General features: G+C 35.8%; 1 protein-coding gene across 1 annotated transcript in view; it reads right to left on the bottom strand.

Annotated features, from left to right (window-relative positions):
• Window positions 1–13,100, bottom strand: part of LOC137390791 (myosin light chain kinase, smooth muscle-like) — a 57,632-nt gene that overhangs the window by 39,455 nt on the left and 5,077 nt on the right. Inside the window, exons 4-8 of the mRNA XM_068077108.1 lie at window positions 8,117–8,167; window positions 4,548–4,584; window positions 3,413–3,974; window positions 1,732–1,902; window positions 389–549 (exon numbers count right to left, since the gene is read on the bottom strand). Of these exons, the coding sequence (XP_067933209.1) occupies window positions 389–549; window positions 1,732–1,902; window positions 3,413–3,974; window positions 4,548–4,584; window positions 8,117–8,167 (982 nt within the window). The remainder of the gene's footprint in view (window positions 1–388; window positions 550–1,731; window positions 1,903–3,412; window positions 3,975–4,547; window positions 4,585–8,116; window positions 8,168–13,100) is intronic.

The following is a 13,100-nucleotide window of genomic DNA, read 5'->3' as shown; positions in this document are numbered from 1 at the left end:
GTTATTTGTAAATTTAGTCTGAATCATTTTCCATAACTCAATGGGACCTCCATGACTCAATGAGAATTATATTCAATGGATTGTGTTATCAAAGAACAAAGCCTAATTTAATTAACACGTATAAATGCCAACAGCTTCATTGTTGAAAGACAAACATTACACTAAGCCCTGACAGTCATAACTGCGAGAAAGATTGACAAGCTTAGTAAGGCTAGTCCTGGTTTAACGAACACATGTTATACAAGCCATGGCATGATTATAATTAATGATGATTACGGCATGTTGCCTTTGCCATAACATCATTTTTGACGGTTTTTCTTGACAAGATGTAATGGAATGGACATTACTAATGAAAAAGCAAATGCAAAGCAAGAAGAACAAAGCGTACTTGTTGGTGAATGATGGCTGAGAAGGTGGAGGATTGTCTGAACTGTTGAAACGAGCTAGTCTATCCTTGATACTTGAAACCCCTGCTAACGGGCGTCGCGGGACAGGCTTGATGACTCGCTCTGATTTATCTGGCGCTGAGGCTACACCTGGAGATGCTGGCTGCAACATCAAATATGAAAATATTAGTTTACATTGTTATCTTCTACTGCTGGTCTGACCATTACCAGTTCTAAAGCCTCACGACCCTGTCTTTTGCATGTAAACACTAATCTTTTTACAAACATAACATTTTACTCGCCGAAATTAAAAGATTCAAATTGGGCTAATGAAACAATCTAATTTTCTTTCCCATTTTTAGATAAGTTATATTTATACAGTACTAGCTGTGCCACCCGGCGTTGCCCGAGTAATAGAAGAGTCTTTGGACAGAAAATTGATTTGTATTTAACATATAACAACATTTGCCATTATAAATTTCAAAGTACATATCATGAGAGAAGTGTGTCGTGTAGTTGAAATAAATTAAGAGAAAAATAAAAACAACTGTAAAGGTTTTGAAACTTTGTCAAACAACTGTACATTTCAAGCTAGTAGCCTGGCATATTGCCAATGGAAAACTCCACTAAGCTAGTTAATAAGGTTAGGCTTCCAATGACGGTAAGCCATGACTTTGAGTTTGTATTGTTGTCCAGCTCAGCTGTTCTAATAATAGCTATAGCCAGATTTCCAACAGACGGACTTTGAGAAATATATATAGATAAAGATAATATAAACATGATGGCATATATCGGTGTTGGACTATAAAATTTAAATGCTTTTTCATAAGGATGGCTTACAAAAATGTATAGGGCTATAATATTTACATGTGTCACCATTAAAAATTAAATACGATATGAATTGTTAAGATTACGTGCCAAGGAATCTAATCAAAGGTACTCTATAGAGTTCACGAGTTATTGCTCAGTTATCGCTTAGTCACAGTATTTATCTGTCATGAGTTATTGTTTAGTTTGAGTGTTTTTATAAACATAGATATGGGTGTTTTTAGTGCCAAAATCATGTGATGCTTTGATAGATAAAAAGTTTTATGTTGTCAGAATAAATCAACCGTGTTACCTACCCAAAATGATTGATGGAAAATTAATGCTTCGATGTTATGTATTCACAGTTTCAAGTCAAACTAGAAACGAAGGAATATATTAAGTTAGGTTTTGCTTGGAACAGTAAGCCTGAGCTCCTACTAGTTGTATTTATGGAGAACTCTAACTATTCGTGATTGTAGCATTAATTTACGAAAGTGTATATATCAGTTCAGTTTGCCAGAGAGAGTAATATAATTACCGGTTTTGATTTTGGAAGGCTCGCTGTTTGCTCAGATGATGAAATCCTCCCGAGAGACTTTTTTAGGCTTGGTGCTGCCTCAGTTGACTGCTCTTTTGCTGCCGTAACTATCGACAATGGGGCTCTGGCTGTCTTTGAATCCAATTTCAGCTCAGAAGTGAAAACATTTTCCTGTTATATAAATCTTTATTAGCTGTTGATACTAAACGTTTATCTCACCATTAGACACGCAACAAACTAATCTGTCAGCGTAAATACCATAAAGAATCTAGAAATTAAATTGATTAGAAATATTTACCTGATCTATAAGTATTTTTCAACCAATAGAAATATGTGTAATATCAGATCTTCAATTTTGTAAATGAAGTCAAATGCAGTTAGATTTTAAACTGGCCACACTAAAACATCCTCAATAATGGTGTGCCAATGATGCGCACAAAAAAGTAGAAAAACTATCACAAGGTTGAAAAATATTTGTTCAAAATCTATAGTGATGAAAGCTGCTTGGCCTAGAGTGTATTTTAGTACACATAAAGCTCTTTGCTGCGCTACACACAGCATACAATGTATGAAGGGCTACCGCAAGTGTCACATGAGTTTTAAATACAATCAAAGTATTTTAGCTTATTATTCAGTCGTAATCATATATTTCGGTCACCTGATAAGTAAGCAAATTACAATCATGTATATGACTAGCCTGTCTTGACAAACTGCTGTTTTTTTGCGGAGTTGTCCCCCGTCGAGCGGGCGAGCAACAACAGCTTGTCACAGGACATACTGCACCTGATACATCAGCTGCACTTATAAGGAGTTGTTCTCATCCGTCTACGCGGCTTGGCTGCGATGTTATTTCGGTCGCTCCATTGGTAATCATAACGGATTTCACACAAAAATTTATGTAGAAAAATTAAGATAAGAACGTTTAACTGGCGACCCCTCTCTGCAGTAAACTTTTTTAGAATTTGAGAACTTAGGCAGCAACAGCGACTAAACATGTCGTTATTTGTGCGCTCAGTCAGTTTTATTTCTATTTTTGTATCAGTCAGTTTTATTTTTTTTTATGGATTTTATTTTAAGTTTATTTTATTCTTAAGTTCTACTAAAGTTTATCACAGAAACTGGTCTTTGGTTAAACGTTGTAATCTTGTTTTTTTTCTACATAAATTTTTGCGTGAAATCCGTTATGATTACCAATAGAGCGACCGACAACATCGCGGCCAAGCCGCATAGACGGAAGAGAACAACTCCCTATAAGTGCAGCTGATGCATCAGGTGCAGCACGTCTTGTGACAAGCTGTTGTTGCTCGCCCGCTCGACGGGGGACAACTCCGCAAAAACAACAGTTTGTCAAGACAGGCTAGTATATGACTTAAAATAAGCTAATAAAAATGTATGTATGTGATCATATCTGTACAGATTATGTTCAACCACTAACAAAATGAAAAGTTCAGAATTTAGCCTACAACCATTCACCACATAATTTTACAGCTGTTTGGTTTACATATTTGAAATCAGGACAAAATGAGGATTAGTTTAATATATAGCTTATGGCTATTGACTAAATTCACAATAAGTAACAATATTGTAAATGAGGATTTAATTTTCCACCAAAGAGGTTTAGTTTATTTTACACACTGCTGTACATTTGTAGCAAATATATTTTAGTAGAGTATGAAGTTACCTTCAGCTGTGCTGCCTGTAGTTTGTTGCTGAGTAAAGCAACTGCTGCCGCTTTGCTGCCTGGAGCTGGTGATTGTCTAGTGAAAGCTGCACTTGTATGACTCGCTTCAGTTTTTGATTGGTTTTCTTCTCTCAGTATACTTAACCTTGACTGGGCTTTTTCTTCTATTTCATTAGTCTTAGCAACATTTGACTGCGGTAGCGTCTTAGCTACACTTGGCTGCGGCAGCGTCTGAGCTACACTTGCCTGTGGCAGTGTCACTTCAAAACTAAGTGGTTTGTACGTCGGGGCCGGCCCTTTTACCTTCCAATCTACTTTGCTCACAGCTCGAAATTCTTGTGTTTCCGTTTTAGGAGTTTTCACACCATAATTTTGAGAGTCAAGGTTTTCTCGAGCAGTCTGGCTAGCAAACCTTGCGGTCACTGAGTCTACCACTTTAAGGGAGTTGCCCTGATTAGCGATAGAAATGGGAGTTTTGTCTAATTTTTTTTGGGAGTCTTTTCGTGTGATAACTGTTTTGGGTTGAACGGCGGAACCCACATCACTGGTAACTCTGGCTGGTCTGCAATTAAACCAATACCATATTGTATAATCCTGCTGGATGAGTGATACACTGATATACAGTGATGGGTGCACAGTATGTTTGATGCTGCAAGCATCAAACATACTGTGTTTGATGGATAGATTTAGAGGCTACGAATAGTATGAGCACAGAAAACATTTCTTAGCGTTTTTGAGCTTTTAAGAGCTTGTAATCACATTTCCACATATTTGGCACTTTCAACACAACAGAGTAAGACATGGTGAATCTTTTGATACCAAATAACTGTAATGTGAATTTTTTTGCAAGTCAACCTTTAAGAATCTTAATTTTCCATTTCAAATCATTTCAGGTGGACACCGCAAATATAAAAAAAAACATTTTAACATAATGTGGAAGATACCTATAAACAAAATACAAAGTACTTTCCAGTGATATAGGTAATTGGTTACTTGATAAACCAGAATACAATGACTGTGAAGTAATAAAATATGACTCTGTTCCGGTGAAATAGAACCTTGCTTTGTTTGCATGACTTATGTAATGCCTGAGAGGCCTTACCTGGCAAAGAGATCAGATTAAATATTGACTTACGGGCTAATCCTCGGTTCACTTTCTTCAGCTCTGCGGGCTAAAAATAGACAGAGACGCGAAGGTCAGTAAATACACATCAAGGGATAATAACTTCCTGATAAAATTTTGCATGAAACATTAATTAAAAACCCTATTTATGTTAAAAGTCATTTTCATGCTAGAACACAATAACATAAACAATCAATGATTAGTGCATGCCACCAATCCAAAATGGCAGTTACAATATCTTTCCTTTTTTGGTAAGCATGACTAGGTTATACAAAGTCACTCAAAATCAATCGCTCAACCTGATAATAACAGGCTGCATAATAAATTTAATTACGAAGTAAAAATTTAACAAAACTATTTTTATCAATAATTCACACTCTGCAGTCAGTTGTGTGTGACAGTTTATAATCTGTAGTTAAACTAAACCTACGTAGGAGTTTGTTACTCTCGTCTGTGAGGTAACCCGGACTAGCAATAACATAGATCTTTTGTACTTCTCGTTGAATGACTACAACAATCTCATGCGCTTCAAGTGTTGGAACTTCGTCGAGGTCAGCGATAAGAATGATGTCATACTGTTCTTTTATGATGTCATCGGTTAAGTTTTCTATGTCATGCTCCATCAGCCTACTTTCTATCAGTGGCCTTAGTTCCTTATCGACGGTGATGTGTCTGTCTTTGCTTGAGATCAATTGCCTTGTTTCCGCAGGAAGCTTCTCCATGTGCTCATGCACTGTGACTTTTGGTTCCTCAACTAAAATGTCACCATCTTCAGTAAACTTCATTACAGGACTTTTGTGGTTAGCAGCTTTTGAACCTTGACTAGTGGGTGTTCCATGTTTCTTCTCCGCATATAAGCGTCGAGGTTTGGTGGGAGGTTTGGTAGCGTGAGGAAGGTGTGAGCTGGGATACAGCTGCCTCCGTGAAGATACAGGAGAGCTTTTTACCGCCTCACGAAATTTAACATCTTTTGTAATTGATTTGTTGAGAGATTCTGCAGTGAGAGACGCTTTGGAATCTTCAGCGGGGCGCCATTCAGCTTGTCGCTCAAAGCTTACGCTGATCACTTCTTTAACATTTGGGTTTGTAGTAGTCGAAGATTCTGTCAAAGGCTCTTTATTCTTCAACTTGTTATATTTCTTCCGTTTCTTTGAGAAAGGTTTGCTCCTCCTACTTGGCTTATTCTTGTCAAAAGGTTTTTTATCCTCATTGACTCCTTTTCGCTGCCCGCAACACGCCGTCAGCTGGTTGCCCATCTTCACCGATGCCGGCCCCTTTGCCAGCTAGCAAACGACTGGCCACTCTCGGCAGCTGACTCCGAGTGAACTGAGTTTTGCAACTTAACTCAACGCTAAGCCACTAAGAGGTGTAGCGTCTATTACATTACTAAGTACATAGAGATTAATTTAGTAATTCTAGTGCAAACTGCAAGCACTTGTGATTTGTTGACAATGTTACATGAATAGTTGCTGACATCTCGAACAGGTTTGTCATGCTAATGGAACAGGAAGCTAATGCACTTTGAGTCTTCACAATAATTGTACGCATTTTACAGCAAAAACAATAATAATTAACCTGTATAGATATCAGAATCACTTTAAAAACCTGGCTTATGACTTTTCAATGTAATGACAAAATTATTTCTAAAACAGGAATAGCTGTTAAGAAAGCCAATAACATTAATCCAACTTGCCAATCAAACTCAAATTGACTCAACCTGTCAACTCCTATCAATATCTCCTGTCAATTCATCTCTATCTACTCAATCTGTCAACTCCTATGACTTAACTTGTCATTCTAACTTGCCAATTAAACTCTTGTCTATCCAACCCATCAACTTCTATCAACCTAACCTGCAAATTTAATTCTTATCTCCGCAGCATACCAACTCAACTACAATTTTGACAATTCTAGTTTTGACAGAATATACCGTATACATACATGTATAAATATATGTATAAATGCGATGTATACATACATATATTTATACATTGCAACTATCAATAGATCCGGTTAAAAAGATCCAAAAGCTTTGAGCTTGATAAAAAGCTCTAAGGATTGCTAGAATTCAAGGTCTGTAACAGAATGCAAATCAGTAACAAACTTCTATGGGGCCTCTAGTGTTTTTAGAGACGACTCTTCACTAAATCATCAGAAACTAAAGAGAAATGTTGCTCCAAAGTACAACTTCCAAATTTACAAATCAAACTGCAGAGTTGACAATTTACATTCGGCAGCTGTACACACCTATTTCTATTTGTTAAAGCTGAGGAGTCATTTTCTCCTGGTGTCTAATGACCTCAATACCAATATTAAACATATTGGTTGTTGACCTCGACTTAATGCTTGTTGTGATGTGGAAATTTGTTTTACGCTTAGTGAAAGTTTTTAGTTCAATTTTAAGTCAAAGAATCATGAAGTTGTATTAGGTTTGTTTATATCCACACAACCATAGTACGTGTAGTTAACAACCATAGTACGTGTAGTTAACAACCATAGTACGTGTAGTTAACAACCATAGTACGTGTAGTTAACAACCATAGTACATGTAGTTAACAACCATAGTACGTGTAGTTAACAACCATAGTACGTGTAGTTAACAACCATAGTACGTGTAGTTAATAACCATAATACGTGTAGTTAACAACCATAGTACGTGTAGTTAACAACCATAGTAAGTGTAGTTAACAACCATAGTATGTGTAGTTAACAACCATAGTACGTGTAGTTAACAACCATAATACGTGTAGTTAACAACCATAGTACGTGTAGTTAACAACCATAGTAAGTGTAGTTAACAACCATAGTACGTGTAGTTAACAACCATAATACGTGTAGTTAACAACCATAGTACGTGTAGTTAACAACCATAGTAAGTGTAGTTAACAACCATAGTACGTGTAGTTAACGAGCAGGATTTTACTGTTGTAGCTCTTTGATCTGCAAGTCTACGTTTACATCCATTTAAACCAGACATCTTTTCTCCACTTAAATATGAAAAGGAAGTATTAAGTTCAACTGTGAATCTAATATTAACAATCAATAATTTATAATGACGATGTGTCATCTGTTCGCTTAATTTTTAATATAATAATTACAAAATGTTATACGTTATAACTAGTAGTTTATGTTTAATTTACATAAATATATTATTGTTGGGTACACTGTCGAGAGTCAGTAATGTAGTTTATGTTATGCCACAGACAGCGTGTGTTTGTTATATGATGACAAGCAGAAGTATAACTATGATGCAAGTGAGAATTACACCTGATTATCTGTACACATTTTGGCAGAAAGTTGCAGTCGCAACTTTCTGATTTTAAAAAGTTAAAAAAGGCAAATACGTGAATGAAACTTGAATATTTGCATATCTTGGAGGTTCCTTTAATTTTTAAAAGCAAAAAAATGTATTGAAACAAAGGTCATACATTTTTGTTGCAAGCCAAACCAAGCATGGAACTCAGTAATAAAACGTACAATTGATAATTTGGAATTTATTTGAACGAGCTGTAAGTAAGTTGGATTGAATCCGACTAAGTTTAAAATGACAAAATAGAAATGTATATGACAAGATCGCTCACCTGACATGTTCTTTATAGTACCATTGAATTTACTTGCTCTATTGGGTTTCCCTGCAAGAAAAAAGGTTTTCTATAGCAAATGTTCATGTCAGCTAATACAAACAGTTACGAAAAGCAATGTGATATTTTAAACATACGTTTTAAAAAGTATGACGATATTCAAGCAAAATAGATTATTGCGGTTGAGGAGTTTTTGCAGAAGCATGCATAATACAGTATACAACAGTTATCTGATCAGCATGCAGGCTCTGGTAGGGAAGGTCGATTAGGAAGTGGGCATCTAGCTAACATTTAGGTGAGTTTAAGCTGTCTGTGAAACAGTGCTGTGCTATAGAGCAATTCGTTTTATATTCATAAGTTAAGTGAATGACTCAACGTAAAGGAAAGTCATAGATGTTACATACAATGTAGATTATTTGAAGCAGTCTGCGCTATGCAGATACAGCGCAAGTTTGTCAGACCAAGCAAACAATGTGTGGCTCATGTATTAGCAGTTCCTGAACTTCTTATTTATGTATGCACAACATAATCAAGCTGCAATGCATAATCCCAAAAGGAAAAAGAGCACATAGCAAGTTTAATTCTCAAGTGGTTTTTTATATACCTGGGAGTCGTCGCCCCACACCAACTGTAAGGTAAACAATTCCAAATGCATGAAAGATTTCCCAGTGGCATGGATGTACACGTGTATTATACATCAAGACATGGCTGACAGATTGTTGCATTGTTCTGAATTGATGCACAAAAAATAGAACGCTCATCCATAACGCAGCTGCTATGGCCAGCACTAAAACTTTGCTAATGCAGAAGATACCGATGCTTCCAAAGCTTCAACCACAGGCTAAGAAATAATGTAATGCGGGCTATGCTTGTAAGCCTAAATATGCTTGATGATTAAGTCTACAGCAGATGCTCCTATAACCTTCTACATGTATAACATAAATTCCAGACAAGGTAAATAATTTTTTGTGAAGTTTTTGCTTCGTGCTGTGTAAAAAATGTCGTACAACTTGAAGTGTCAAATCAGAGCAAAGTTGCAAATTCAATTTGAATGATAACCTGCATATACTTGCTGCATATGTGAGTAAAATATGACGTAAGTATGGCTTTATATATTATATATACAACTCCCGTGACATTTTAGTTCATCGTGATAGATCATCAGACATGCCGACAAAACAGAGAATAGGTAGCTGCGCAATTGTTTATTAATACTGGTGGAGGTGGTCGATTGGTGCAGGTATTATAGCATTGGTCTACCAATTTTGATCTGAATGTCACGAGTTGGAGTATCGTCGGAAGTTATCTTATATCCTAATATTGATCCCTGGATACAGGTAGATGATGAAAAGGTAGAGGCTGCTCTTTTTATAATAAAAATATTTTTTATTTTGCTTTATTGTTGACGTATAAAATATTGGTTATTATTTTTTCTTTACAGAATAGATTTTGCTGTTTAATGAATGCCGAAGATGTGCGCTCTACATCAAGTTATTGTAAATTACCAGAATCATAGTCTACAAAACCAGTGAAATTGATCAGCAAAAGGAGGACAGTTGTTGATGCAAACCAATAATACTGCAGTTACGGTACAGCCTGCAAATTAAAAAGTCAAGTCTAGTTTGTCTTTTTTGTATGGCCAAAGGGGTGAGTTTAGAAAGATCTTGAAACTGGATAGGCAATTTGTATATATTTTACTGTTTGTCTAACGGAAATTCTTTATAATGTAAATGCCTCTGAAACTGATTATTTACGTTGTTGGAGCACCTACTGTACTTGAAATACACTGTCAAGTAGTTCCTCTTGCGAGTTGCTGAGAGGCTGAGAAGAACATGAAGGATGACAAGTAGGCTACTCATAAGTTGACCATCAACAAGAAAAGTCTTGCGAGAGGTTTCGGAACGATAACAGAAATTTGCAGCACTTTTAGGGCATCAGTTCAACAAAGTCTTTTGACCCACAATGCTGCCAATTTTCAAACGCAGCAGTCCAAACAAAACATCAAATAAGGCTAATAAATCTGACGACAGATATTGAGGTGCACAATGTGTCCGTGCATATCTTATAGGACCAGCTTGAAGAGTGGAAGGCTTTTATCAAAATTGAATTACACAACAACATAATTACATTAAAACCAGGCGCATCATTTTTTGTTTAAATCTGATGACTTAAACAACTAAACAAGTTGTACGAGTAACATCGCTGCAGTTTACACCTTTTTAACTACTGTATCTATTTTACATTGATTAATTCCTGTATTTGTGTAAAAATATAAGCATTTTAAATTTTATCTAACAACTAATGCATATAACACTTACCTAGAAGCATATAACACTTACCTAGAAGCATATAACACTTACCTAGAAGCATATAACACTTACCTAGAATCATATAACACTTACCTAGAAGTGTATAACACTTACTTTAAAACAAACAAGTAACTTTTTGAAAAAGTTCTTTTGGAAAAATGATATTTACCTTATCAATAAATGAAATGAGAGATTGTCGAAAATGTTTTAAAAATTGTGACAGCAAATTAGTACAAAGTTTTAAATGAACATTAACAACAAAGAAATATTTGTAGTCGTTTAGCTGAAAAGAAAGCCTTAAATAGTTATTGTAAACTATCAATAAGGTACAATACTCTAATTTCATATGTTAGACCAGTTATTATAAGTTTTATCATTGGATCAAAGCACCTAAATATATCTTGAGAACATCTTGAGAAGAAGCTCAATCAACTAAACTACACAAAGTGTTCTCATGAAATTCAAGCACTGAGAAAATGTAGAAAAATCTTGCAGCATACTGTAGAGGTCAGTGTTCTAGCTGGCGCTAGATGTTGAATGACTGTGTATTAGGAAGCATGCAATCTGACCACTACCGACAAAGCATCTCAAAGCTTTGTAGTTTGTATATTTATATCTCTATGTCTCCAAATCGTCAAACTCTCTGCTCCAATCTCAATTAGATGTTGTATGTTTGTAAAATAAAACTATTTTCTCTATGGGATGCCGTGTTCAACAATTTGACGGTATAACTTACAAATAGTTCTAAAAAGTATCTGTCACTAATTTTATTTACTGCTACAAGTCTGATATTATCTCAGAATGTCTTAAATTATTGAACAACAACCAAAAAACGACCTACTTTCTTTGTACGCTGTCAAATTACTAACTTGACAGGTTTCGACAAGCAAATAGTGTGGGCTGTTCTTCAAATATATCTAACAAGAGTTTTACAATTGAAATTGATGATGATTCTTAGGTAGATAAAAGAAAAACCTGCATTTTTTACATGAGTTCATAATATAGTTTACCGTGGAACAAGAAAATCAGTAATGAAGTTTGCTAACTTTTATCCCATTGCAAATATAACATAATACCATCTGTCACTATGGCAACCGGCAAAATACTAAGAACAAGATTATCTGTAGTAACGGATTTCTGCATTCTTGTCTAACATTAAGTAATCTTACACAGGTTTTACAAATATATTCAATATTATAAATTCTATTATAAATTATATTTACATTTAATTTACATTATACATTGTTAATTTAAATTATAATTTGCATTATAATTTATATTTACAATTATATTATAAATTGTGTTATAAAGATTATCGAACTGCTTCAGACCGATCTAAAACTCGTACCAAGTGAACAAAGTGAAGTCTGGGCTCTAATGGGAAGGCAGCAAGAAGGTCATGTAGTGCCAATCATTTTCGTAAAACTTTAATGAGGAGTTGTCTTCTAACAACCCTTGGACTCTAAGGGCTGGCTCATATATACTTCCCTCTCTAGCATGGAGCATCCAAAATCTTATAGCTATCTTGAAACGATTGTGACAAAACCTTGTTTATAACATTCAAAAGCACTCCCTAGTCAGAGGTGAGTAGTAGGCATATCCACACATGTGCAATATTTCACAGTTGTTCGAATAGGAAACAGGAATTAGTGCAGCACAAAAGACAGAAAATCTACCAGCACCCCGCCATATGGATCCTGGAGCATTTGTTATTACACAACATCACAATACTGATTTAGGGTCATCTATACAGTGTCATGAGTGGCTTCTATGCTCTATGACCACGCGTTCAGATGAATCGCTAATTATGCAGGACCTTTAGCGGTTACGTTGTGAACCAGACTAGGAGAAGAGAAAAACAAAGTTGGTGCTCACTATTACTGTGGCATGGTATGCCCGAGTGTGCACCAAACACCAGATCATAGGCTATCCACCAAATATGTAAAAAAACTTACCCGGAGCTTGTATCCAATAAATGATTATAATACAATAACCGTAAAACCTAGACGTGGGACCAACTAGAGGGATTCTAATTGAACCCCACCTCTAGTTGGCCGCCAGTATAAGAGAAGGATTAAAAAAGAGAGCGGCATGGCGTTCAAATAGAGATTTTATGGTAATAATACAAATATTCACATTGTAACCGCCGTATGTTGCGTGTCGGTACGCTTTACACTGATTTCTAAGAGCAAACAAAATATTGTTGCTATCTCCAGTGTTTGTGACACACTGAACAACCATGAACTCTCTCAGGTTGATTGAAAACATTGAAGACACATCAACACAAAATGTTGATGTTTTCAACATTTTGTGCTGAATCTGACAAGGAAACTACGCTGGAAGAGCCAGGAGATGCCCTGGTCCGAGGTGCTTCATGTAACACTGGTAAGAGATGTTTGTAACTGTTCAGTGTTTGTTGCTGTCTTCTTTAGTTGATACCGAAACTATGTGAAGTTTATGTCACCTTTCGTGACCTGTGATAAACACAAGTGTAACCTACACTACATATATATATATCTGACCTTTAAACTCTCTAGAACATTATTTTGTAACCGCCTATCTACCTTACAGTTCCTCCACTTACTCAACCTAAGCTGTTCATTGCCAGCGCTGAGTACAGACAATGACGATGATAGCGCTGCTGAATAGTCATAGATCATTAGTATACGACCTTG

Source organism: Watersipora subatra, chromosome 3 (genome assembly GCF_963576615.1).
Source record: "Watersipora subatra chromosome 3, tzWatSuba1.1, whole genome shotgun sequence".
In the NCBI taxonomy this organism is placed as follows: Eukaryota; Metazoa; Bryozoa; class Gymnolaemata; order Cheilostomatida; family Watersiporidae; genus Watersipora; species Watersipora subatra.
The sequence above is the reverse complement of the archived record's forward strand: the minus strand, read 5'-3'. Positions and strand labels throughout refer to the sequence as shown.